The sequence below is a fragment of the Corapipo altera genome, unplaced genomic scaffold, assembly GCF_003945725.1.
Source record: "Corapipo altera isolate COAL_440 unplaced genomic scaffold, ASM394572v1 1b, whole genome shotgun sequence".
NCBI lineage: Eukaryota > Metazoa > Chordata > Aves > Passeriformes > Pipridae > Corapipo > Corapipo altera.
In genome coordinates, this window is record NW_020884881.1 from 3,412,576 (window position 1) to 3,438,960 (window position 26,385).

The 26,385-nt window shown below is 36.3% G+C and overlaps 2 protein-coding genes across 5 annotated transcripts in view; one reads left to right on the top strand and one right to left on the bottom strand.

Moving 5' to 3' along the window:
* The window catches only part of MOV10L1 (Mov10 like RISC complex RNA helicase 1), a 40,317-nt gene extending 34,411 nt beyond the window's left edge, over positions 1–5,906 (bottom strand). For 2 of the 3 annotated variants that reach the window (XM_027639919.1, XM_027639915.1), the window contains exons 1-5: positions 5,725–5,906; positions 4,356–4,540; positions 1,817–1,973; positions 1,339–1,451; positions 340–530 (exon numbers count right to left, since the gene is read on the bottom strand). In XM_027639919.1, the coding sequence (XP_027495720.1) occupies positions 340–530; positions 1,339–1,451; positions 1,817–1,973; positions 4,356–4,540; positions 5,725–5,803 (725 nt within the window). In that variant the 5' untranslated portion in view covers positions 5,804–5,906. Of the gene's footprint in view, positions 1–339; positions 531–1,338; positions 1,452–1,816; positions 1,974–4,355; positions 4,541–5,724 lie in introns of those variants that run through there. The other variant, XM_027639916.1, reaches the window with a different exon arrangement.
* A 4,075-nt stretch (positions 5,907–9,981) lies between these two features.
* MLC1 (megalencephalic leukoencephalopathy with subcortical cysts 1) lies at positions 9,982–26,116 on the top strand. Of its 2 annotated transcripts, XM_027639921.1 has the most exons (13): positions 9,982–10,014; positions 10,466–10,603; positions 11,273–11,456; positions 13,579–13,668; positions 15,385–15,438; positions 15,518–15,619; positions 18,349–18,450; positions 19,357–19,428; positions 19,900–20,016; positions 20,752–20,808; positions 21,886–22,008; positions 23,437–23,604; positions 25,547–26,116. In XM_027639921.1, exons 3-13 carry the CDS (start codon positions 11,277–11,279, stop codon positions 25,619–25,621), a joined length of 1,140 nt encoding a protein of 379 aa, XP_027495722.1. In that variant the 5' UTR covers positions 9,982–10,014; positions 10,466–10,603; positions 11,273–11,276; the 3' UTR covers positions 25,622–26,116. The 2 variants fall into 2 exon arrangements, with proteins under 2 accessions (XP_027495722.1, XP_027495723.1); XM_027639922.1 differs by lacking the exons at positions 9,982–10,014; positions 15,385–15,438 and having other exon boundaries at positions 15,533–15,619.
* The last annotated feature ends 269 nt before the right edge of the window (positions 26,117–26,385 follow it).

The following is a 26,385-nucleotide window of genomic DNA, read 5'->3' on the forward strand; positions in this document are numbered from 1 at the left end:
TTAGAGGAAACAAGGTAAGAGCATGAGCATTTTTCTAACAAAGCCATGCAAAACTCCTACCCTGCCAAGCAATATCCCTGAGCTTAGCTGCTACTAGTTTTGCTTCTCTAGTAAGTACAGATGTCCTCACCTTCTGGAAAGGGGGAGGAAACAAAAAAAAAAAAAAAAGCAAGGGTCAAATAATAACACCCTCTGATTTTTCCAATGATCTATCATGCCTTCTAGACACCTAGGGAAGAATTCCCAGTATTTCTTGCTTAACAGATAAAATGAAATGTAAGCTGCATAATTACACTACATCTCTAATTGTTATAAAGAGAACAAAACAATGAATATTACCCATCCTCGCTGACTGGCACCAGGCAGAGAGCTCTCCAAATATAACACGACTGACTGCTTTCCACCACAATTGCATTCACTAGATCATGCCTACGAGGTGAATAGCCATCAGGAAGTCTCAAGGAATCCAAAGTGAAAAATATACTCTCATCTACTGTCCCAGTTTTTCCACAGATGCTGGAAATGCGAACCTGTAATAGTTTGCATTCAGTTTTACTTGATATTATCTGCTTAAGCTGACAGACATAATAGCATTGTGTATTGTTGTCCCATGAAACAGGCCTTCTAGCATTAACAAAGGTGCATTCTGAACTTTCAGTTATTCATTGGGGGTAAGCCTAGATCTGTAACCTGTGCTTGTCTTTAGATTTAAAACTGTAAAGAAAAACAAGTACTTCAGATAAACATTAGGTTCCACTTAAGTGTATATTACAATATGTACATTTGCCTTAATTACAATACCTCTCTTGTGACAGATCAACTTACCTAATTTATACTTCAATACTAGAAGGTACAAGAGAAGAAATATTTTTCTATGCTTGACATGCAAATATTCAATATATACAGCTAAGACAAAGAAAATAAACCATTAACCTAATATATGCATTACTAGAGTGAACAGATACTTTCATTAAAAAAGGGGACAATGGTTGTTTTTAAGCCAAAACACTTGGAAAAATTAAACATAATTAATTCCACAGTCATGACTTCTTAAAAAGTTTCAAAGTTCACACATCCTCATTACAACCAATAGAAAGCATTCAAATCAACAATTGATAATAAGTTAGTTACTCTTTCTGTTCAAACCAAAATGTGTATGCTTTCTCAAAAAGCCTTGATATTGTAGAAACAATCCTACAAATGGATAAATTGATACATTTTATCTTTTAATTAAAGATGTAAAACAGAAGATCTACCAATATTCCTGACTTAAACCAACTTCAAAACCCCACTTCACACAAGATTCCTCTTGCCAAAAACAATGTGCAGAATGTTTACCTTGTTTACTTGCTTATATCTCAAAGGCCTTACAGCAACTGCTTCACTCTTCCATGTTGTCAAATTAATAAAATACTTTGCTTGCACCCAATCACCTTCACAGGGTTTGAAATCTATATAAAATGGAACATTTCTTAAGTTTAATTACTATTGATACTATTTAATTACTATTGATATATCAATTTACATTACTCTCCTACAGAATTAGTGTAAGTTAAGTAAAATCCAGGACAATGCATTATTCAGATCCACTGATTCCAAACTTCACTTTGCAATCCCTCTCCCCACAGGTTATGCCAAACTACATAAGAGATGCTGGTGGAAAAATACACCTGTTTTCTTCACCCATGTATGGGTGTTTCACTGCACACACTCTATTAGAACTTACTCAGGATCTCAACTGCAAGTCTATCAGAAGATATTTCTATTGTACATATGAAAATATTAAGAAAGAGGAAACAAAAAAGCCCCTACACACCTTCCCAGACGTCTTCCATTGCAAAGTAAGTATTCTGATTAATATAGCCACCATGCTTAGAGAGAGAGGTAATACTGCCAATTAATGTTTTGTTATTTAGTTCAGAGGCATCAAAAGTAGGACTGAAGTCTTCTTGTGTATCCTGGATGGTGTCTATCTATTAACACAAAAATAACCCCAACATTTAAACAGCTCATACTTAGAATTACATGTTAAACATATATTCCTACAATAAATATCAGAATTTCAATTCCTTATGGTAGCAAAGCTTCTTATTAGACAACTATTTAGTCACTGTAGCTGTTACTTTTTGTACACAAAACCAATGAGTAGTAAACAGTAAGTAACTTCTTTAAAAAATCTGCTGTATGCTGCAACGCTGACAACTACTATAATTACATGCTGATTTTTCAAATCTTTCTCAGGCTTCCCTTGCCTTAGGTCTACTTAAGAATTTTCTTCATATTAACAAGAGAATCACTCTCAGCAATGTGACTGTACACAAGAAGACCTAGAGCTAATCACTGTTTCAGAAAGCAAAAAATATGTTTCTAAGATAGTGTTTATAAACACTTTTTCAGACTGACCCTCAGTTGTTCTTCAATAATTTGAATAGGAAAACCCCTAGAGCTGCTTCTCACAGACTCTCTATAGCACCACCTCAAATCTAAATTTACAGAAGTCTGGTCCAATCTGAACTGGACTATGATCCTAATTTTTATATGATTTGTTTTGTTGAACATAACGCATATTACCATTTAAGATAGTAATAAATAGTCTATGTCTACCTCTACTTCAGAGTTTGCAAACCCTACAGTTAGACTACATATATTTAGCTACTGTTTAGTCAATACAGTGATATTGCATTTAAAGAACTATCATTACCTGATATTTCTTTTGATAACATGAAAACTCACTGTAAAAAATATAATAATAATTAAAAAAAATCTATGTTTTGCTCCAGTCTGACAGACACACCTTCACATTCACCAAGAATATCTGAGTTAATTGGAAGGAGATAGTACTTGTGTTCAAGCATCATTTTGTACAGTATTTAATGATTATACTTGTCAGGAAGCTAAATTTTCTCCTCCGACGAGGAGTTTAAAAAAGAGACTTAGCTGTTTGCCTCTGCCCCCCAAAAACACTACAATGTTTTTTCTTATCAAACAGAGTGAGTCAAGTTTGTGCCACTACATGGGAAGTAATTTAAGACATCAAAAACTATAGAATGAATTTAGGTTTTTATTCAAATACTTCGAACAGACTTTGAAGAAATGAGTTTTTTCTTCTTGCCTATTGAATCAAGACTGTTCTTGGACTTTGACTTTCTATGGAGTCCAGTCAGCTTTTGGCATAAACTCAGCTTTCAGCTTTTCACCTAGACACAAACTACATTGCCAACAGTCTGAGATGCCCATAGGATTATGCCTCACAAACAGGAATAAGATAAATCACTATACTTTTGAAAAAAAGATCTTTTGAAAATGCCATTATCTAGAACACACAGCAAAACATCCCACAACTGCTAAAACATTACACTTGTTTTGTAGATCCTTATGTAGTTTTTCAGCTGCCAGGTTTATGTATTTTGGAGCAACAACAATATTTCAACAGCATGATGAAAGCTGCCAGTCAGAAGGAAAACAAGGAAGAAAAAATAAGATTTAAACTAATCCATTGTCTGACTCCGTGGGTACTATTTTATCAAACAGCATTGAGACTGCTTGTTGGACAAACAATATTTAGTTTTTATATAATAAATTAATTTCAATTTAAAAAGAAGAAACAAAAGGAAATAAGAAGAGACAGGTTATCTTACAAGACACTAGGTTTTTGATAACACTGGAGCCAGTAATACTTTAGAAACAAGACTTCTCTTTTACTTTCCTTCTGTGTTTCATTTTAGATCACACAATAAAACTCTCTCCCCACTAACGGTCCTTCTTCAGTTTTATTTAATCAATGAAACTGCACTGGTTTCAACACTAAATATGCTGAGAAAAACTCCCTTCAAAATTTGTGACAAGGTATAATCAAGCTTGAAATAGATTTACAATGAAGTGTTAAGCAAGCAAAGTATGGGTATCTCCATTTTTATTACTGTCTGTAACACAAACTTGCCAATTTTTACAACAGGGAAATTTATGTTCTTACTTCTGTGCAAAAAGAATAAACTTGCAGCCCCTGCTTTTATGTTCTTAGGCATTCATGCAACAGTAACATAAAACTGAAACTCAGAAAAGTTTGCACAGATCTGGAGCAGCTATGACTAAAAAATTCTGATGCAATTATCTCAATTAGTAGTTTCATATCCCCTACATCTACACCTATAATCAGAGAATCATTATTAAACATAATTTTAAAGGAGAGGGAATAAAATAATAATTAAAAAAAACTGAAAAAGAACTCATCCCCACTGGGTGAAGGGCTGGCAATTTCTCCTATTTTGCAGAATTTGTGAGGCCACAACTATAGCAACTTCCAAAACAAAGCCTCAAGGTACTTACACAGACTACTATTTATCTTCACCTCTTACCCTGATAGCCTTCAGGCCACCCGATGTTTTATCCTCTTCCACTGTGGCAATAACTTCTTGTCCAATGGCCAGCAACATATTTTTTGTAACAACATCCTTTGTGAAGACTATCATGTCATCTATCATCCCATAATCATGGCAAAGTCTTGTCACTACTCCTTGTACTGTTTTCAATTCTTGATCACCTGCATCAAGAGGAAAAGCCCAAATCACGTGTTTACAGAACTATGCAACAAGTTATGAATGCTACTAAAAGTGCTATCCCTTCTATCAAAAAGCCGACTGAGGCAAAGAAGGTATTAAGTACCTCAGCCTTTTCCTCATCCTTTATCACTGTTTCCCTCTAAGCTAAGGCTTCTCTTTAGCTCTCCCTTTGTTGCTATCACGTTTACAGAAACTTTTTAGTTGGGTTTTGGCCTTTTTAATTTTCTCCAAGCATAATAACCTCATGGTACCCTTGCAGTCATTTTGAGTTGCCTGCCCCTTCTACCAAAAGCCAAGCTCTCATTTTTTTCCCCAGAGCTCCAGCCAAAGCTAAAGAGCTACTCCCAAAAGCTCTGGGGCATCAACTATTTTCAGAATTTTCCATAGCAAAAGAAAGTTCTCAGCACGTTTTGTATGGCAAATCTAACATGTTTAAGATTTCTATACTGAAAAAGCAGGAAGAGTAAACAAGTTGTACAAAATAATTCTTCATTTTTTAAAAAACATTATAGTTAATACACTTCTGAACTGAGATGTGCTGTTGTTTTCCTAGAACCATAGGAGTTTCTAGTTTTTTAGATTATAAGTACTATCTCCTTACGTATCACACAAACATTCAATCAACTGCATTGCACTGCAACTTCAGGTTTAAAGTTGAAGTAAGCTAGTTTAGGCTTTAAACACTTTATTAGCTACACTCACAATCAAGAAAACAGGAAAGTAATCTTTTTTTGCTTTGAATATTCATAAATATGAAAAGGTACTTTTTGCTCCATTTAACAATCCTACTAAAAGTACTTGAAATGTCTACCATTTTGGAATATGAAAGAATACACCATCATCTCCATTCTACAGCCCACATAAAATGAAGTTTTATTTATTAAGACACTAGCACAAGGGAAAACCCAAAGCATCCACCACAACACTCCTCCTACACCGCATTCCATACTCTAAGCAGCCACAGTAACCTGTTCTACACAGGAAACACTGACAAACTACTTCTGGGAACACTCCCACATTTCTGTAGTCAAAACACTGTCTTACAACCTTCTCATTTCCTTTCTTAAGGAAACAGGTTCGCACTCAACTCCACGCACGAGACCACCAGCGCCCCCACGGCTGTGAAGCTGCACCACGAACCCACAACCGGCCCAGGGACCCCTACCTGAGGTCGCCCATCTCTCATCCTCGTCACCTGCACGTCTCCAGAAGTAAGAGAGCGCCTTAGAAAGGAGGTAGAACATCCCGGAGCGGCTCAGAGCGGAGACAAAGCCTCCGGCAGCGCCTCCGGGAGCACACGGACGACGCTCGCTCGCGACGCCGCCGACCGAGCTCTGCCCGCGCCGCGCCTCGAGCCCCGCGCCGGCGCGGCCAATCGCGCTGCGCGCTCGCGGTCACGTGGCAGCGCCCACGCGCCTCGGGCACGCCCGTTCCCGCGGCTCCGAGGGGGCGGTGCCGCTGGATCCGGGAAGGGGCAGCTCTTGGGAGGGCAGGCGGTGTCTTTTTCCCCGTCATCGTGTCTTTTTCCTCGTCATCACCGAGTGGTGGCACCGTCGGCAGGAGGGAGGGTGAGAGGGTCTTCATCATAGAATCATAGAATCAGCTGCGTTGGAAGGGACCTTCGAGATCATCAAGTCCAGCCCTTGATCCACTACCACTGTGGTTACCAGACCACGGCACTAAGTGCCACATCCAGTCTCTTCTTAAAAGCCTCCAGGGACGGAGAATCCACTACTTCCCTGGGCAGCCCATTCCAATGTCTGATCACTCTCTCTGTAAAGAAATTCTTTCTAATATCTAACCTAAACCTCCCCTGGCACAACTTAAGACCATGCCCTCTTGTCTTGCGGATAGTTGCCTGGGAAAAGAGACCAACCCCCACCTGGCTACAAACTCCTTTCAGGTAGTTGTAGAGAGTGTAGGGTTTCAGCTGGCAGGGCTGAGGGCATGTTAAAAGTGGTGCCACACGTGGTTACCACAGAAAAGCCTAAAGCAAAGTGGTGTGTGCAGCCCATTGCTTGCTCGTGGTGCTGTTGCAAATTGTGCTCGTAGGCTGTGACACGGTTTCAGTAAGTGAGATGCCCTGACCAGGGAAAATCCACGGGCAGCCGCTGGGCTGAGGGCTCTCTGTGCGCTTGTGTGGCCCTGGGAATGAGCCAGGCATGGAGCCCATCCTGTGTGATGAAATGGAGTGCGTGCGAGAGTTTGCGTGTGCAAATTGCATGTTTTGGATCACTATTATCTCAAGAGCAGCCAGTTTCAAAATGATAGGGTAAGCTCTAGAACATGATAAACTTGCCTGACAGAAAAAAAAAGTATTTTTGTCCTAATATCATAAATGTAGGAGCTGCTGTGGTGCTAGAGGAAATGAAATTTTAGTGACTTGCTTACCATCTCCATAGTTCATATTTTTACCAGTTCTCTTCACACAATACACTTCAGGTATCTTGTATAAGTCCCCTTTATATCTTTTTTAACAAATACTGTTTCACAAAGCGTAGTTCTTGAGTTGACGAGCTCAGCATCCCAGTAGTTTCAATAGGAACTGCCACATAGGACTGCTAGAGGAGGCGGTTTCAGGAACTTGAGCAAGGCAGTGTATACTTTTATGGGAAACGGTGGCTGTTGTGGAAAGGCCAGAGTGATTCATTGCATTCTGTGATTTAAGTTCTGTCACTAAAGCAGCAACTGTCTTTGGCAACTTTTTTGTTTCTATTTGTAGGGTTTGCTCAGGATTATTTAGGCAAAGAAGGTCCGGGAATATATTAAAGATTGTTTAACACTTTGTAGAGTTCTGTACAGTTCCTACAGGAGAATAAATTCTGATTGCCAGTAACTGCACACGGGTTCCAGTGTCTCACTCTGAAGTAACTGAGATGATGCTACTGGGAGGAGAAATGTGTATGAATATCTGTAGTCAGTGATGTTTTTAGAGAAGTGCTGAAAGAGTGATAGTCTCTTTTTGATACATTGATTTAAAGAATTTTAGGTACTCTTTTCTTTCACTAAGGTTCCAGTGGAGTGCAGGCAGGGTACTGTTAGTTGTCAAAAATGTGACAGATGAAGAAATAGTTTTTTTTTGGAGAAGGGAAGTAGTTATACATGCAAAAATTCTCGCCTGAAAATTCCGTAACATATAACAGACTTCCCAGGCTGTGCTTCTTGGTAATCTTATTGCAACAGAATGTACTAGGCAGAAAAAAACAGTCTTCAGTCTGGATGTACTTTAAAATTGTACCATGATGTGTTTATGACATACATAAAACTAGAAGAATTTTAACAGCATACAATGAGTAGTTTGTATGCTGATGAAACCTGTTCAAACTCTTCAAGTGATGATTCACGTGAAGGACTAAATCTGAAGAATTTTATAGTATACTGGGGGAGCAAGACATCCACTTGCAGCTATTGGACCTGCATTTTGCTCTTGGTTCACTACATGCCCAAAGATATGAGCTAGGAAACAAGGACCGAAGAATCAGCTTCAGAGAAACAAAATACATTAAGGAGCTGCTTTTAAAAGAGCTGAAAATATTGAGCAAGGGATACAGGTAATGAGCTAAAATAGTGTAATTAAATATTGTGTGAAAGAATAGAAATGTAGTGCAATAATAACTCATCAGAAAATGAAGAGTTGGGCAGGACAGTAAACATAAATTTTACCTGAGCTTCAGGAGCTGGTCGCATTTTGATTTGGGAACATGAGTGTGAGCCTGGGTTCAGTGCTAGAGAAACTGGCCCAGGACAGAATGCTTTTTTGTTAACTACTGATAGCAAAAGTCGAACTATGACACTTCACTTATGGTTGTCAATCTCTTTTTTATCTTTTGTGGTTACTGTGGAGGATGCTTGCGGTGCACAGCCTATGGCAAATGACCAAGTATCTGCTACAGCTGCTTCAGGTAGCTGAATTTGTTCAGTGATAATTTCTGTGATGGAAGTAAGTAGTTCTTCACAGCTGCTCACAATTTGATTTGATTTGATTGTCATGCTTTGAGATCTTTTGGCCTAACTTAGAATGAACCCCCTTAATTTGTAAATCCTTTTCAGAAACCTGTCATGTTCTCTTGGAATTGTTCTACTTCCTGTAGTCTTTGTATAGGTTTCCTATGCATTCTTTAGAATTAGGAGGAATCTCTTTGTGCAGCATGTTTGTACCTTATTTAGCATTATAAAGTTTTGGGTTGTGACTTGGGCTCTTGTACCAGATCTTGCCTTGTGGTTGTGTATATACAAAAATGAGACTTCTTATGGAATCAGGAACATGAAAAAAAAGGAACCTAAAATAAGGACCCCTGAAAATATTTAGAATAGAAACTGCAGTGTGAACTTCAAGTGTTTTTTGTTGATGCTGAGGCCAAGTGCAGAGAATACAGTAGTTGTGTGGTGAACCTCTGTGCAAAAAGGAAATGGAAAATACTGAGAAGTGCACAGGAAAGAGGGCAGGAAGAATTTCACCATAACTGGAGAAAATACTATAGTGCCACACTTGAGAGAGGGAACTTTCAGATACAATACTGGCTGAAACACTTGGAATGGTGAACAAAATGTTCTAGGGTTTGAACTCTGCTCTGTTCAGTGGTGGAGGACTTTATAAATTCTTTTTATTCAAAGAGATTAGATCAAGTAAATACCTGAATGTCTCACCAATTTTGTGCAAAAAAAAAAAAAAAAAAAAAGACCTTCTCCCTAAATTGGTCAAAAGGGTTAAAATATGATCCTCTTTTGTATCTATGGTAATTTGTGTTAGAATACATCAGTACCTAGCATTCATTGAAAAAGCTTGTCAGGTAAGCACTATCCATTTTCCATTAAACTATAGTCTTTGGAAAGTTGCAGAAAATGGAAATAGTTGCATAGTATTTGCTCCATGAACAGAGGAACAGAAGGGCTTAGTTACTGAAGAACAGTTTTACTTGACTACATAGTCTTTTTTTCCTTCTCCTTTTCTAACAGAGTTTACAGCTGTGTCTATTGCTGTGTATGGTGTAATAATTTCCCTGTTCATTAGAATGTTACAGTTGTTTTAATAATTCTTTCAGTATTGGCTGACATTATGAGAAAATTAAAATCTACAGTCTGTACAAATTGAAAAGTTGCACTGTTCAGAAGTTTTTCTAGCATACTTTAAAGGTGATGCCCTTCAGAATACTGAAGATTTAATTGTGTCTTGGTTACAAGAGTGTTTAAAGTTTAGACAAAAGACCCTGTCATTGCTGTAGCTGTCAAGGTGCCAACATCTTCAAGATAAAAACGTTCTCTTTTTTCCTTTTTTTTTTTTTCTTTTCATTGCCTAATAAGCAGGAGGACTGGATCCAATGTACCCTGACCATTGCATGTCACTGCTGCCTGCTAGATTTAAAATATGTTGTTTAGTCAGCTGGGTGTTCTGTAAGTACGAGTGACAGCACGATTGAAGTGTGCAGAGTTTATCTGAACACTCCAGAAGACTAGGGTTAATAGAAAAAGATGAAGTAGTGTTACACAGTGAAGAGAATAGTCTTGATAGATTTCTAACCTGTAACTTTCGAACCTCCTATCTTGTTGGGATACTTCAATACTTGAATTTTTATCTGTGTTTTTTTCTGAATACTGCATTGTAAGTATCTTTCGCTCTTTTGAAACAAGAACTAAGTTGTTGGATATTGTGATCACTGTCTATTATAATAGCTAAAACTGGTAAACTGTGAGGAAGCTTTTATTTAAGATACTAAGTAAGGGGTAGTACTCAAATAAGAAAAGACACTTGAAACTTTTTTAATTTGTTGGTCTGATTTGGAAGCAGCCCTATGAGATGTAGTACAGTCATTTTCTAGTGTGTTCTGTTAATTAAAATTCAGGAGGCATTTTCCTGTTCCCTGGCTTAACTGAAGTTCTTGCTGTGCTTTTGTTCCATATCTGAATAGATGTTGTTGGAAGCCAAAGTGTAAGGGAGAACTTTTCAAAGCCAGCATGACTCACTGAACGGTGAGAATATCACAAAGTGTACAGGCAGCTGTGTTCACAAGGCTGTTTTAAACTGACAGTTAACTTTTCAGTGGAAGGTAAGCATGAAGGTTTTTAACTGTTGAAAAATCTGAAGTAACTTAATTCTAATATAATATACTCCTCAAGGTATTTGAACAGATTGGCAAGCTGTGAGGTGAACAAAAAAGGACTGAGTGAACAAGAGAAATGATTGATACTAGGTAAATTAGAAACAGTTTGCTGTAGCTGAGTTATTGTGAGTATATGTGTTCATCAGACTCTTAGGGAAGTCTGTCATTTTAGATAGCTGATAAAAGGTGTTAAAATCAAATGGAACTTAATATTGAAACAGTTTTAACTGTCTTTTCTGTCCCAGAGTTAAAAAAAAAAAAAGCTTTGGTTGTAGAAGTAGCCTCAAACTAAACATCTCTAAAAATGGTTCTTAGATCTTGAAATAAAAGTCTGTTGAGGTATACAAACTTTCATTTTATTGCTATTTATACTGTGTTATTATGAACTCTGGCTACAGGATGTAATTTACTTATTGCATGCAAGTAAGTTGTTAGAAAGCTTGCATATTTTGAAGTGTAAATACAGCTAATAGCTAAATATTGCTTTTCTTTATTTTATCATTAATAGACAAAAACTTAGTTGAGCACTGATCTGAGTATGTGAAGGAACTAAAGTATATATTTTTTGTCTTTCTTCATAATTTCCATGATTATTATTTAATTGCCTTTGTGGAGTGTTATGACCAGGGAAGAAGGTTACAGAGAAGAATTCAGCTATGACAGGATGCCAACTTTGGAGCGGGGAAAACAAGAGAATGGAAATTATATACCAGATATCAAATCCAGTGACCTTCAGCTGTCCAAAAGGCTGCATCCTTGCTTTAGTTACAGAACATGGATATTTTCTTTGCTGATGGGAGTAAGTACTTTAAATGACAGAAAATTTAAAAATGTAACTGAGGTCTTAGAGCCCATTATCTTTCTGTTTCACATCATTTGGGGACTCAGAATTTCATCAATGATAGTACTGAATGTAGATTTTTGTAAAGAAAAAAATATATTTAGCAAATTTGGAATGTAGTAATTCATTGACTACTGGTATTCTTTGGATATTTTTTCACTAGTCAGGGATCCTATATGAAGGCTTATTTTTATCTTTAATATTAATCATACAGCATAAGCAGAGAATAAGTGAGGTAGTGGTAAATATAGACCCATGTGTATGTATAAGCAGTGCCTTTTGGTAGAGGATATAAAGTATTCTGACCATTTTAACATATTTTTAACTATTAAATGTACTGTGGCTTCATGATAGCATTTTGGCATTAAAAATATATGTGGCACTTAATTGCCACATTCGTGTTTCAGGGTTCAATAGCCACGTAATTATTTGGTGTAATAGTTGTGTAGTGAGGTATATACTTTGTTTGTTACATGAATGTCACAGTGATTTGAATTTTTGTGTCACTGCTAGAATCACAGGACACTCATCTTGCATGTACATCATATGCTTCTCCATGTTCTGAGCCAAGTTAATTAAACTTCATTATAGCAATTAGGATTTGATCAGCTTGTGTGTTTTGAAGCGTAATTTTTATTAAGAGTGAAAAGTGTCTCACTGTTAATATGGTAATTGCTTGTTTTTGCACAGTGAATAAAAGTACTGCCTTATTTTTGTGGAAACAGCTGAACTTTTTTTCCTTTCTGCCAATCTGTAAAGCTTGGATTTCCTTTCAAGTGTACTGTCATATGAAAAGAGAGCAAAAGAAGCACTGGCTTTCTTTGCATGACATTTTCTTAAACTTAATTGTCCAAAAGGACAACTGTCTGTAATTAGATTATTCTTTTTTACTGAGTTATTGTAAATGACTGGAGATGCTAACATTTAATGATCATTTCCTGAAGTCATGTTATCAAGAAGAATGAATTTTATGGATAAATGAAAATGCAATTTTATTAATAACTAATCCAATAAATTCCAATTAGATTTTTCTCCCAAGTATTATAGTGGTTAATCTCTATCAACTCTTCTGAGGGACAGTGTCCAGAAAAGAAAGTCTGTACACTGAACAACATAAGTCATAGTGAACAGGACAGTCTACTTCAGGAAGCAGTTGCAAAGTGTAGAGTGACATCAAAGTAGCTGACAGTATGGGCTGGATTTCTGCAGGAACAATTCGATGAGCTTCAAGCACAATTTCAGCTTGTGGTTTATAAATATTGCCCTTCCTGTCTGCCAGAATTCTGTGTGTGTGTTTATACACATGCATACGCTCTCCTTATTTTCTGTCATTATTTAACAAGGACTTTTTAAAGATCCTGCAATAATTTTCTACCATGAAAAAATGCCCAAATAAAACAAAAGAGCCATTCTGTCTCTTATCTTCTGCCCCTTCAAAGAAATGCATTCTCAGGGGAATGACAAGGAAAACAAAAAAAATGTTAGTGGGAGACATTGATCATTTATTACAATGTGTGTAACTGTCATAGTTATGAAATAAAAAGAAGAGTTATCAAGGGAACAGGAGGAGTTGAACATTTATGGGTGTGCTGCTGAATGAAAGGAGGAAGAGAGTTTGGAGGGATGCAGGAATATAGGTGGAAGAATCTTCATTAATGTATCCTAATACTATTTTTGTTGTTGTGTTCTAGTTGGCAATTGCGCAGCTGCCCATATGCATAATGAATGTTGGTGGAGTCAAGCAGAGAATGCAAAGTAGAGACTTATCTGAGGTTTCTGAAACATTTTTACCACTGAACAGTGCAATTAATTTTTGAGTAGTTTTTTGAGGTATTTGCCAAGTCAGGGCAAAATGCTTGATTCTAACGTGATTATATTGTTCAGTATTAGGTCTTGGTAATCAGGAAAACATCTTCAGAACTCAGCATGTTTTGTTGCTTTTCTTCAAATTTATTCACTCAAAACCTGCATTATTAAATGTCTATCTGTAGCTTAATTTGAAAGGGATTACTGGTTTCTGACTAGTTGCTTTTTTAAAAGGTTTTATTCGTATAAACCTATCTTATTTGTTGCTTTGCAGACTTGCCTCCTTATTACTTCTGGATTTTCACTATATCTGGGAAATATTTTTCCGTCTGAAATGGATTATTTACGTTGTGCAGCAGGTTCAGTAAGCATTCTTAATTATTTGCTGTGACTTTGACAGCAGACTCAATATATAATGTTTGTGGGTTTATGTCTTTTATTTTGTCTGTCCTTTTTTACTACTAACTTTCTTCTTGGAAGATTTGGTTCTGTTTAACAGTTCATTAAATGGATTTTCATCCCATGGTTAAAAGAGTAACAGTTGTCATAAAGACAACTGGTTTTTGCTACCATTTTTTGTTAATCAGCTCACCACTGGCATGTAATATTACTCTGGTTGAACAGTTTTTCTGTGCTTGATTTTAAGAAAATTTGCATTGCTATGTATTTGGGGAATTTCCTGGCTAAATGCTATAAGAATGTATTTCAGATTGTATTTCAAAATATTAATTTTTCATTTTATTTTGCTATAGTATCCAAGTACTGAAGCAGACTAAAGTTGCTCTGTGAATGAGCTGTCACTTAGGTTTCCACTACAGGTGTTAAAATACCACTGAAGCAGTTTTTGAAGTGAATATACTGACAAGGATGTTATTCTCTGCAACAACAGTGTTAGTTACAGAGAAGTCTCTTTTTCTGCCTCAAATCCTGTCTCTTTGAGTTTTGTATTTATTGAAAATTTCCAAAGAACTGGTAGATGCAGATCATGTTGGGTTTGAAAGGCTTGCTGTGGGTGCAGGTGTGTACATTTGGGTGTCTGTACACCCAGGAAGGTGTTAGAGCTCCTACTGCAGATAATGGAGTCAGTGCAGTTGGAAGAGCTTAGAGAGCTGTAGAGCCGACTGGCCACAAAGTGTCTAGTTTAGCATGAAGCTGAATCGCTCTCTAGATTTTTTTTAACCATGTTGAATAGTAGTAGTAGTAGTAGTAGAGTCCTGTAGTGTTCTAGAGACTCTTGGGTATCCAGGACAAAAAAGGATGTTTTAATTCTGTTAAGTAAAGGTCATTTAGGTATTAAAGAAGTGCTTCGAAGAATTTTACGTGTCAATATTAATCTCGTTATAGTGTTCCATTGTCAAGCCCTCAGTGTTCAGATGTGGTGGGAAGATAATTGAAAATGTGGCATTTTTTACACATTCATTATTTGACATGGAAACATTTTTAATAATTTTAGTATGTATTTGTGTAACCATATCTATTATGGTGAGGAACAGCTAAGGGATAGAGAAATTACTTTGTGAAACTTTTACTTACGCATGATTTTTCCATTTAGTTTTGCCCTCAAGTATGAAAACATAGTTCCTACTGAACACAGTGGAGATTCCAGGCACAATTCTTAAAGATTTTCACAAAGTTCTTCGGAACTGTGTTGAGACTGGGCAAATTATAGCTTACTCAACCATGATGATGTCTGTTTAAAAATGTGCAGACCCAGTTTGGGAGTAGCACTGGGGTTTTTTTCCTGCTCAAGGATCCCAGGCCTTCTAGAGTTAATTTAAACTAACAAAGGCATGAAGTGCCTCCAGAAAGACTTTCTTTATTTCTTTTATTCATCATATTGTGCTCAGTAGTTAGTCAAAATTGAGAGATATGGAAGGTATATTTAAACCTCCTGTAATCATCAGACATTGATTGTAATTAGTGAGCTCAGACAAGAGTGACACGTTTTCTTCAGAGTTTCTGATCTATTTGTCTAAGTTTACTGAAATATGAATTCAAACACATAAAATAAATCTATAGAAATATATATAATATTCTTTGTACAGAGTATCCCACTAGTCTTCTCTTTTAATTTTCCCAGTGTATTCCTTCAGCAGTTGTGAGCTTTGCTATAGCAAGGAATAAAATTAATGTGGTAAGTATGAGATTTTATTGTCAATTAACTCCCCTGTGGTTAAAATGAGAGAGAAACCTATTCTGAAACTTTTTTTCAGATACCAAATTTTCAGATTCTGTTTGTCTCTACATTTGCTGTTACAACAACGTGTTTAATTTGGTTTGGATGCAAACTTGTCCTCAATCCATCAGCTATAAATGTAAGTTACTAAAACAATTACTAATTGTACTATATTTTCCTTTGTTAAGAAAAAGGTGGGGGGGTGTGAGGTGGCTAGAGATCACATGTAATTACTTTGTTGTCAATATCCCAGTGTTTCTTCTTGATCTGTGAGGAGACATCATCTAGCAGAAACTTTACATTTCTCTTTGCCCAGTGTCAGTTACTTGCAAAAATATTCATAAGACATCCTTGTTTATATGATTTTAATTCTTTTTGCTTGCCTATTGCTTGTCCATACTATGTTGTAGATTACTGAAGAAAGTCAGAATAACTGTATGCAAAGCTGGCTCTAAAGCTTTTTTTAAACTTTTCTATCTTAAGAGTAATTCATGGTGCTGACTTGCTTTCCTCTTTGAAAGATACTCTTTCAGTGAAACAGGCTCACTGTTTGGCATTTCCCTGCCAACTGTTTTCTGTTACCCGTGTGGTACAAAGAAGATGTAGAATACCATCTCTTTAACTGTTCTTTCATAATCATATGTATTTTCCCTTCCCATGGGAAACTGTGCAAGAAAGTAATACCAGATCTTTGAATCGCTGCCAGTAGTTTAAAAGCAGTAAGACTCATAAAAAGGATAAGTTTATCCAATTAAGTCAATTCACATTTAACACCCTCTCTCCTTTATAGAGGACCTGGGTAATTCCTCATTAATGTTACTCATGTTGATATATATCTCCACAAAATAACTTTAGATAGATAAATGGAATGCAGGATACAAGCCATGCCCTAGACTGTGACTTTGTGACGCCACTCTGGGAGGGTGCAGTTCTGTAGTTAGTTTGCTATCAGCATGAAGGATGGGATGTGTAAAAGATCCAAGCTGTCACTCTGTTCTGTTTTTAATACCTGGTGCAGGTTCAGAGCAAATTGCATTAAGGTTGTGCTAATGTAGTACTTTCTACTTGGTTGCACTTGCATATTCCTTAGTCACAGAAAAGGATTAAGGACACAGTTAGTTTGGTTCTCTGCATCTGGTGATAAATTTTATGGACAGTGGTAATTATAGAGGGAATTTTCTTTAGATTTTAGAAATCTAACACTGAATCTCTCCATTGTTATAGATGGTATAAAAAGGTACTTACTTGTAGCTTTAGCTGTACTTCTTTTAATGAAATAGATGCAAGAAAACTAAGTAAACTGAAATTGGGGATGAGATATTTTTACCTTGGTCTAGGGGTATTGAACTGCTTTTATGAGTGGAAGAATCTAGTTGATATTCTAGACATGTATCAAAAAAAATACTAGAAAGATAAAAATCTAATTTATTTACTGTTACTTTTTCAGTTTCTGTTATTTACTTGTTATACTTAGGACTAAGTGCGATAGTCCATCAATGTAGTCACAGTGCTTCCTGACTCAAACCTGTATATCTACTTGTCACTGCACTGCCAAGTGTGATGTGTGACCTTGCCAGATTGCATCAGTACCAGCACTGTGTCAAAACACATCTAAATTGTGGGAATTTATGGTAGGGATTAAATTGTTCTGAGGGCCACACATTTGAAACCTCTTCTTGTGCCAAATAGTGCCTATATTCTTCATTGTAGCACTTTCTCTAGGAGTTTACTGCTATGGCATTTATTGCTGTTTGTGGTTTTAGTACAACTGTACAGTCTGTTGTGTACAGCAAGGCACATAGTTCCAATTAAGATTTCCTGAGAAAGGGTGAATTTCAGTGCCCAAAGAAACCTCTCAAATCTACCACTTACTATCTTTTTCAAAAAACATGTGCTGCAAGATACATGTCAGAGAAAAACAGATCTGATCATTTACAAAGAAGGTCTGGCATGAGGGAACAATATAATTCTGTTCTAAGTCATTGAACAATGGGTTGCTTTAATTGCATAGGTTCTGGATGGAGGCAGTTCTCCCTAGATTTCTGCTACTTTGCCCCAGTGGCCTTACTGAACTACCAAATGTTTTCTTGGGCTGTCAGTGGAAAAATACGATGCTTTTGAACACAGGAAAGGGAGATCCACTCTGCCTAACTTGTACGCCTCTAGGGAATTATTCAATCCATGTAGAGTAGGTATCTACCTCTTTTCATGAGAATAATAAGGAGCAGAAGATGAATGTTAAGTATTGCATTAACTTATTTGTCTCTTGAATATGAACAATGGCAGCATCCATGTTTTTGCACAATAATGTGGTCTGTTAGACCTGCAAGAGTTATGAAACCATGAAGAGTGTCCGTCAATGCTCTGCTAACACTAAGCAGGACACAGAACTAGAATCCTTGGCCCAGTTCTTTCAACTGTGTTTTAGTTCATAATCCAGTATAGTATTGCATGATTTGGGATTGCAACATAGGGGTTGGGAGCCCGTGGCCCTTCTTCCCCTAAGAATATTCCATCATTTGCTGCAGTGTTCTGGTTTCAAATGGAAGGTCTTGCAAAATGCAGAAGTACCCAGCAATCATTATCTTGTCATTAACTGCTCTTCTGGAAGACAGTTAATATTCAGGCATAATATTTCCATAAATGAAGTAAATGTTTCTTTCTTAGGTTAAGCATTCTGTGTATTATGTAGGCAGCTAAATGTTGTTCTTACAAGAGCCAAGAAAATGATTAGCAAAGTATCTAATCAATAGATATGTCTAGATATCACAGAAAATAGACAGCCTGCTGGATCCTGCTAGACTCAGCCCCCTCCTTATTTTTAATATGGAACATGTAACTCATTTATGTCTGGGATTTTACTGACAGATAAATTTCAACTTGATTCTACTTATTCTGCTGGAAATCTTCATGGCAACTACTGTGATCATTTCAGCTAGGTCTACTGAAGACTGTTGTACAAGAAAGAAAGTAGGTACCCTTAAAGACTGTGTGTGTGTGTGTTAAAAAATATTCCGTTTTTCCTCTATTACATACATTGTTAATTTACTGGCAACTACAGTGTATAACTTTGCGTGCTAAAACTAGATTTGAACAATAAATAAAAGTACCGTACTAAACAGTAATTGCCTCTTCTATCTTTTAGGAGTGCAGTGAGCCCTCTGCAAAATGCCCTGTTGCAAATTATACAACACAGGGTTTTTTGAATATCTTATGAACAGACATGGCAAATGCTTTATTTCTGTTTTGTAAAATAAAACTTAATGATATGTGAAACATTGGAGTATGTGACTTGTACGTATGCAAACAATGCCATTTTGAAACCTGATGTGGAGAAAGTATTTGTGGCATATGCCAGTTTAGTGGTATCTGGACAATGAATCTTGGCTTCAGAATTTGGGGCTATAGATAAAATTGCCTTTAGTCGCAAGTGCTTTCCCAAATCCTGCCCTCATTTTTCTACAATAGTACTTCTTTTAGGTAATACTCAAGCAAACATGCTATGCCATTTTGTATTCCAGTGGAAATATTGATTGATAAGGTTGTGTAGTGTCCTGTCCTCCTTTGGTTACTGTTATCCACATTTGTAAAATCTGAAGGCTCAGAAAGAAAATGTGTTTTTGAAGGTGGAAAAGGGAGGCAAGATGATGATATTTCATTGTTGAATGGTGACTAATCTGGGACTACTTAATTTGTTTCTAATGTAATTGATGTGGTCTGATACTGGAAAACACCGTGATGTGTCACTGTTACCTTTTATGGACCAACCAGATGTTGCATACCACCGTTAGGATCTGTAGCAGTTTGTACAAGATATTAGAAAGAAATGTACTGCTTTGTATACTTTTGATCATGATTTTTTTTATTCCCCTCTAGAATACTGCATATGACAGTGCCATTGTTTTGAGCAACATCAGCTTTCCTGCTCGAGTTCTGAAGTCATACTCAGTAAGAAAAGTGTTGCTTTCTTTCGTTAAATCATTTTGTTATTTCATCTTTCTAAGTGCGAAGGTTCTTTAAAGTCAGGAAGAGATCAGTGTAGGTAAGAACTGAAACAACAAAGACAGAAATGAAAGATATGTCTTAAAGTGTTTCCTTTTAGAATATTGCAGGTAAGTAACTGCCATTTATAATAGGAAGGAGACAACTTAATGGCTTTAGGATAAATAGTGTAAACTGAAATGTTGTTCTGTGAAGCTAATAAATGAAAGCATAAATATGTATAATGAAGCTGATCTTGTTTTCACTTCAGCCAGCTAGAGTTTTTGCCATATTTTAGATGTCAAAAACATCAACTTTCTTCATAGCTAGTAGCATAAATGCGTTTTATTCTTTCCAATGAGTTCCTTTCTATATGAGAATAGGAAATTTCGCATTCAAATACACTGTTAATAGTTTGTGTGCTCTTCTTTGTTTTAGGTAATTGAGGTGATTATTGGAATTTCATCAGTATTTGGTGGAATAATTGCTTTGAATATGGATGTTCTAGTCTCAGGTCCATATCTCTCAGTAACATTCTTTTGGATCTTAGTTGCTGTAAGTAGTGCAAATGGAAGATACTGTTTTAAAACAATGTCTTTAATTCTTTTTCATTTTCCCCCTCCCTACTGGAATATTTATTTGGCTCTAATGCTAATTGACAATTGCTGCTTAGCAAATGAATTAGCACTTCAACATACTTGATATATTTATGCAATATTCTTGTTCTATTTTGATTTGCAATACTTTGATTCTATTAAAATGTTCTGATGCATTTTCAATCCTCAATTAAGTAAAATGGAAATGTGTAATAAAACAAGGGTATTAGAAATCAAGTATTTTGTCAAAAAAGTCATAAGTTTTAGAATATTTCAGGCTGCAAAATAAGAAGTTCAGTTTAGTTTCAGCCTGGTAGAATCCTTAGAACATTCTGTTTAACTTTTCAGTCTTAACTGTTTTGAAAGCCTGAGTCTATGATTGGTAACGCTTATCACTAATAGCAGCCTGTACCCAGGAGCAGTGGATTCATAAAAGATGCTGTGCCACTCTGCTTGCCGTGAATGAACTGATTGAGAAAGAAGACAATGACCATTATGTTTATATATGGTTAATGTATCTGTAAAATCCCTCATCATGAAGTGGAAAAAGATTATAAACAAGCTTTTCAGCATTCAGAATTCCCCCCCCCCCCAAAAAAAAAAGACGTGACTGGTGGGAATTACTGTAACTCAGTTGCAATTTTTGTAATTTTCAAGTAGGTAAATACTTATTTTGTTACACTTTTTTGTTTAGTGCTTTCCAAGTGCTATTGCAAGTCATGTAGCTGCTGAATATCCAAGTAAATGTCTGGTAAGTTTGTAAAATTCTTGGATTTTGTCATTAGAGTGAAACAATGCTAAGAAAGCCTACCTGTGATAGTGGGCACTACTCAAGTTTGCTCACTTGTTTTTAACTGCTTCTACAAAATGTGAGAGCAATATGTAGCACAAGTGTTAGCTGATATCCTTGAAAAGAACTCTGGTAGGTCCTTTGGAGGCTTAATTCCACTAATTCTAGAAAAGAATTCAAAAGTTTGTGGTTTGAGGGTTTTTTTTGCATTGTTTCCTTCTATAGAAAAATGACATGCCTCATATTATATGCCCAGAAGTGCTTTCAGGCTCCTGAACTGAGGTTCTCTCTGTTCCCTCTCCTTTCATTATGAACTGTGGGTTCTGAAAGAAGATTAGGCGTGCAGGCTGCACTGGACCTAGAACTTATTTTAAACAAACTCCTCATCTTCATGACTAGCAACAAGGACTAAGAACATTCAGTGGAGTTAATTTATTCCTTGAATGTCCCAAATGTGTAGTTAAGGCTCCATAAAACATATGTTCTAAGTAATAGTCATGCAAACATATTTAAGTGAGTAATGATGCCTGACCACAACTGAAGTTAGAATATAATCCTATAGGGTTGATATTTGAATGAAACTAGGCTGCTGTTGTATGGCAATAAATTTGCCTGAAGGCACTCAAATTTAATTGCATAAGTCTTTTTTAGGTTGTAAGTCTGCAATATTTGCTGCTAATTCTCATTATTTCATATAAATTGAAGAATATATGATGCCTCTATACTGGCTCTCTTCCTACCAATACTGGTATTACTTCCTTTATGTGCACGTGAAAGGCACTTTTTAAATAGAACAAAAACATCATCATCTGTATTAAATGAAAAATGAGTTACAAAACAACAGTGTTTTGGCTAGAAACTTAATGTATTCAAAGCTTGCTTCTGTATTTCCACAAAATGTGGATAGCTCTTAATATTTGTCTCATATGTGTAATCTTATGCACCTTTACACACTTCTGTTATGCTTACTTCAAGGAGATGCAACTCACAAACTAGTGTTTTTAATTCTAATTTAACATTTATTATCTTATTTTTTAGGTTGAGGTCCTGATTGCCATTAGCAGTGTTACATCTCCATTGTTGTTCACTGCTTCTGCATACTTATCCTTCAGTATCATGCAAGTTGTTGACATCTTTAAAAATTATCCACCTGCTGTTAAAGTATGTGTTTTTATGCAATTGAAAAATTAACCTGTATTTGTTGCAATAGCAAGACTGTAGCAAGGAATGAATTAGGGAATATATGAAGTCAAGGTACTGCATTATAAAGATTGAATAGTATGTTATAGAAATTATTCAAAAACTCTTATTTAACTTATGATATAATTTAGGTATGTTACATCTATTGGCACCCTGGAATTATAGGTTAGAATAACATCCTGGGTTTTTTTTAAAGACACAGTAAAAATAGTATGCAATATGCTGGACTCCTCGAGGTTTTTATAAATGTGTAGTATTTAAATTAAAGATTCTAGGTTTACTTGAAGAATACATTTTTCTGTTTCTTAGGATGTTTACCAACAGTTGGGATTGTAAGCTTACATCTGGATTCATTCAAAGCTTGGACTGGGACAGAGAAGAAAAAAGTTTACAAATTCGAAGCATTTCAATATGAAGTGTTCCCTTGCATTCCTGAAGAGCTTTCTAGGACTGTACTGGCAAAGTGTTTAGCGATCCCTGATGATGTTCAAAGAACCATTTATGGGCATTAGACCAGTGTCAATAAGTCTTTACTCTTAGTATCCACTAGTCATTAAGTAGTCTTGTATTTTTAGAAGAAAAGCTTGGAAATATTTATTAATTTGATAACTCAGGGACTGGAAAGCCAGCTTTTGAGTACGTGATCCTGTTCTGATACTGGAGGAGTATATGGTATTGTTGGACCTGAGGGAATGACCACAGCTTACCTACTCTAAGTAGCTTTTCCTGTCACATATGTTGGAGACAGACAACTGCACTATTTAGACAGTTGTTGTGACCCTGCAGAGCACTTCTTACATTCTTAGTCTGCGTTGTGTCTGGATACAACAAGAGTGGGCTGCTCTGCACAGGAGGGTGAACAATGGAGCAAGAGGTGACAAAGGACAGTAACGTCATTGGCAAGGAGTGCAGTCCTACAGTACCCAGAGAAAGAGGAAAGCAAGACTTGTCCAGCCATGGTAACCAGTTTCAGCCGATGGTTCAGTGGTTGCCAGACAAGTCCACAGTAGTGAGGCAGATCCAAGGTCATCTAGGAATTCAGGTCAACAGGGCAAGGTCAGAGCTGGCAAGGCACAGGTTGAGGCCCAGACATAGCTATGACATTGCTTAGGTTGGAACCACCAGTGAGGTGCTGTGTTTTAGTGGATGGTTTCCTAAGTTCTCTTTTATTTCTAAACACCATTTGCAACTTAACATTTTCTTAAAAATTATCAATCTCTTCTACTTTCAGCAAACTTAGACAATAAAATTTTAGTTGAAATTTCATGCTGAAATAAGCTAAATTATAATTTGAGTTTAAAAATCTAGGTATGAATCTTAAAGGTTATGGAGGTGGAAACATTATAAAATATTTTATTCAAGTAGTTAACAACATATGTCTATTTTCAGCAATCTTATGATGTACTCCTGTTGCTTCTGATGTTGATGCTGCTAATTCAGGCATGCCTTACTATTGGAACTGTAATACAGTGTGTAAATTACAAGACAAAAATGAAACTACAAGATTCGTCATGGACAGCAGCACAGGTTAAAAAGCAGGAATACAGAACAACAGAGGTATGTATTTATACTCATAAAATTTGAAAATATGTATTTTAAAAGATTTTTTCTGCTAATGTTTTGTGGTACTTAATTCAGGTCCCAGTTAAAAGCTGCTCTGTGAAACTGTGAATTTGGTAATGAAGAGATAATATTTTACTGGTTAGATGGTAACTGTGACAAGTTGTCAATCTGTGACAAATCCTGTTATCAGGAAAGCAGTTGTAAGGTTAAATCTCCCTTTTTTTCTTATTTGTAGTGTGGGCTCCCAATTACAATTACAGACATGATCCATCATTGTATTCAAATAAAATGTTAGTCCTGCTCCACAGGATGCAGATACATAATCACTATTTATATGTCAGAATGAAATCACAGAAAAGATAATGGGCCTTGCATGACTGTTCTCATGGGGAGAGAGGCATCTGTTAAGAAAGAAATAGATTTAACTCTTCCAGTGCAAGCAGAAGTTATGGGCTATGGAATGAGAATACTTGATGTGGTTGTACTTTTTCAAGACCTTCTGTAAGGCAGTGACTTTACTAAGCCAAGTTAGTTCACTTAAATTCCCTAAACTTTGAACAGGAAAGTTAAGAATGTGGAGCATAGGAACAACAATGGTTAAGATGAGTGAGTGGCTACCTGTGCTGGACAGTGTGAAGCAGTGAGCCCAGTAGCATGCCTGGAATTCCAGGTGTCTCCATGTCTTAACTACACTACTAAAGCTGGTGATACAGATCAGAATTGAGGTGTCCCTCCATTTCTTGCCTGCATGCACATGTTCCAGCCATTCTTTCAGATACAGATTTGGCACATTGTTTTTTTAGAGCGTGGTGGTGCTGTTACCAGTCTCCATATAATCATTCAGAACTTGAACCCTATTTCAGGGATTGGAAGATCCCAGCTTTCTTCAGCCTATGTACATTAACTACATTCATCTCCTACCACAACACTGTAGCCCTTAGGCTTTCGTCACCTCAGCTGTGCAGAGCCAAGCACTGTGTCCTTAAAGACTCTGAGAGAGTAACTCACACTTACTGCATGGGTTAGTTGTGGAAAGAGAGTGCTGGATTCAGTCCCTGCTCTAGGAAGAGCATCTTCACTGAAACAGCACTGGATAGAAAGCACTGGAAACAGGGACTGAAATCAGTCAAGTTGGTGTACAGTTGGTAATGGAAAGTGAAAGCTGTGGATTTATGTCCCCTCAAGCTGCTGAGGGCATTTGGTGTAGGTTGCTTATTTTTCTGGATCTGTGTCCTGAAAGTTTCATTCTCTATAAAAGATGAAGCAAAGCAGCACTTCCACTGCTTCAAGTCACATTTTAGAGCATAGTCATGTCATGGCTAAACAGATCTCCTCTGGGCATTATGTATAAAATTATTCCTAGTTTGTGAGTCACTCAGAAATTGGGTGCGAGTTAAATGCTAAAAGGAGCAGTTTTTCCACAAAAGCTACGCCTTTTTGCTTAGCTTTTATATCTAAACACATGGGTAATGTTACATGAGAAGTTTTATGTCCCTTTGGCTTCTCAAAAGTTCGTGTTCTTAGGCAAACCTTGGTTTACTTGCATATATGTAGATAAATCTTGCTTCATTTGCACCACAGGGGGCTACTTCTGTCTTTGGGATTAGAGATTCAGGGTTCAGTCACATATTAGCAAAAATCTTGAAAAAATATTCAAAGTCATGTGTTTAAAATAGGAATTAGGCCAAGCTTTTTTGACCCAAATGTCTCAAGTACTATACAGTTTACACTATTATATTTTATACCCTAAATGTAAACTTTACTATATACAAAACCATACAATTTACAGTGTATAGAATATTTTAATAGCTCTGGCTGTAACTATTCACATTTTCATTCTCCTAGCTTCTCTCAGATATTTATTTGCTTGAACTCCAGGTTTTTAACCAAAGCATTTTTTCATGTTTCCATTTGTCTGAAATGTGTTTTCTTTTAGGTTTCCAATAATACATTAAAGGATTTTGACAAGGATAAAGCCTGGAAAGCAGTTGTGGTACAGATGGCTCAGTAGTTTGGATTCTACAAATGCAGCCAGTACAGCACAATCCAATACAGTAAATCAACTGTTAAGGTTTAAAAACTTTTCAATTTTTAAATAGCAATATACTTACAGCAGCAAGAGCCATTGAATAACACAGTAAATAATATGTCTTCTAGTAGTTTTGAAATATGTTGATAATATTTTTAACAAATCTGTCTTTTCTGTTGGTATCTGTAGTCTAATGTTGCTTTAGAAGATACCTGTAGAAAAAGGTGATGAGTCACATGGATTTATGCTGATGGCAAAGTAAAATATTACAGTTATGTAGTAGGCTTCTTATATTTGCAAGAGATTGTTATAACTGCAGTTATGCAGTCAGTGTGACTGATAAATGCTTTTGTAAAGTTATGAGTACAAGTCATAATTGATGTTTTTGCTTATACTTCACTTTTGTAGGAGTTATAAAGTTGTTCTGCATCTTATTGCTTTTATATAAATAAAAGTCTTTATTATGTGGAAACTCGAGAATGTGGATTGACATTCTAATTGGAGAGGTGAAAACAGAATATTCTTTCCCATTAAGCTTCAATTTCTGGACTGTTAAAGGGGGAAAAGGCTTCTTCTGAGTGCTGGAGCACAAAAACAACCAGCCACAACAACAAAAAAATAGCAGAGAAGCAATCAGCCAAATAATAGGAGATACTACTGATATTAAAAGAGTTTTTTTCACATATGAAAATGCATTTTTAGGTATATTACTTTTAATTTATTTATTTTTCCTATCTTTAAAACTT

Bases quoted from the DNA above. Each gene is read 5' to 3' on its own strand.
- MLC1 (XM_027639921.1), top strand. From the start codon at position 11,277: ATGACCAGGGAAGAAGGTTACAGAGAAGAATTCAGCTATGACAGGATG. The intron at 15,620-18,348 runs GTAAGTTACTAA...TTTTACTGACAG, and splicing joins TCAATCCATCAGCTATAAAT to ATAAATTTCAACTTGATTCT. The intron at 23,605-25,546 runs GTATGTATTTAT...GTTTTCTTTTAG, and splicing joins AGGAATACAGAACAACAGAG to GTTTCCAATAATACATTAAA.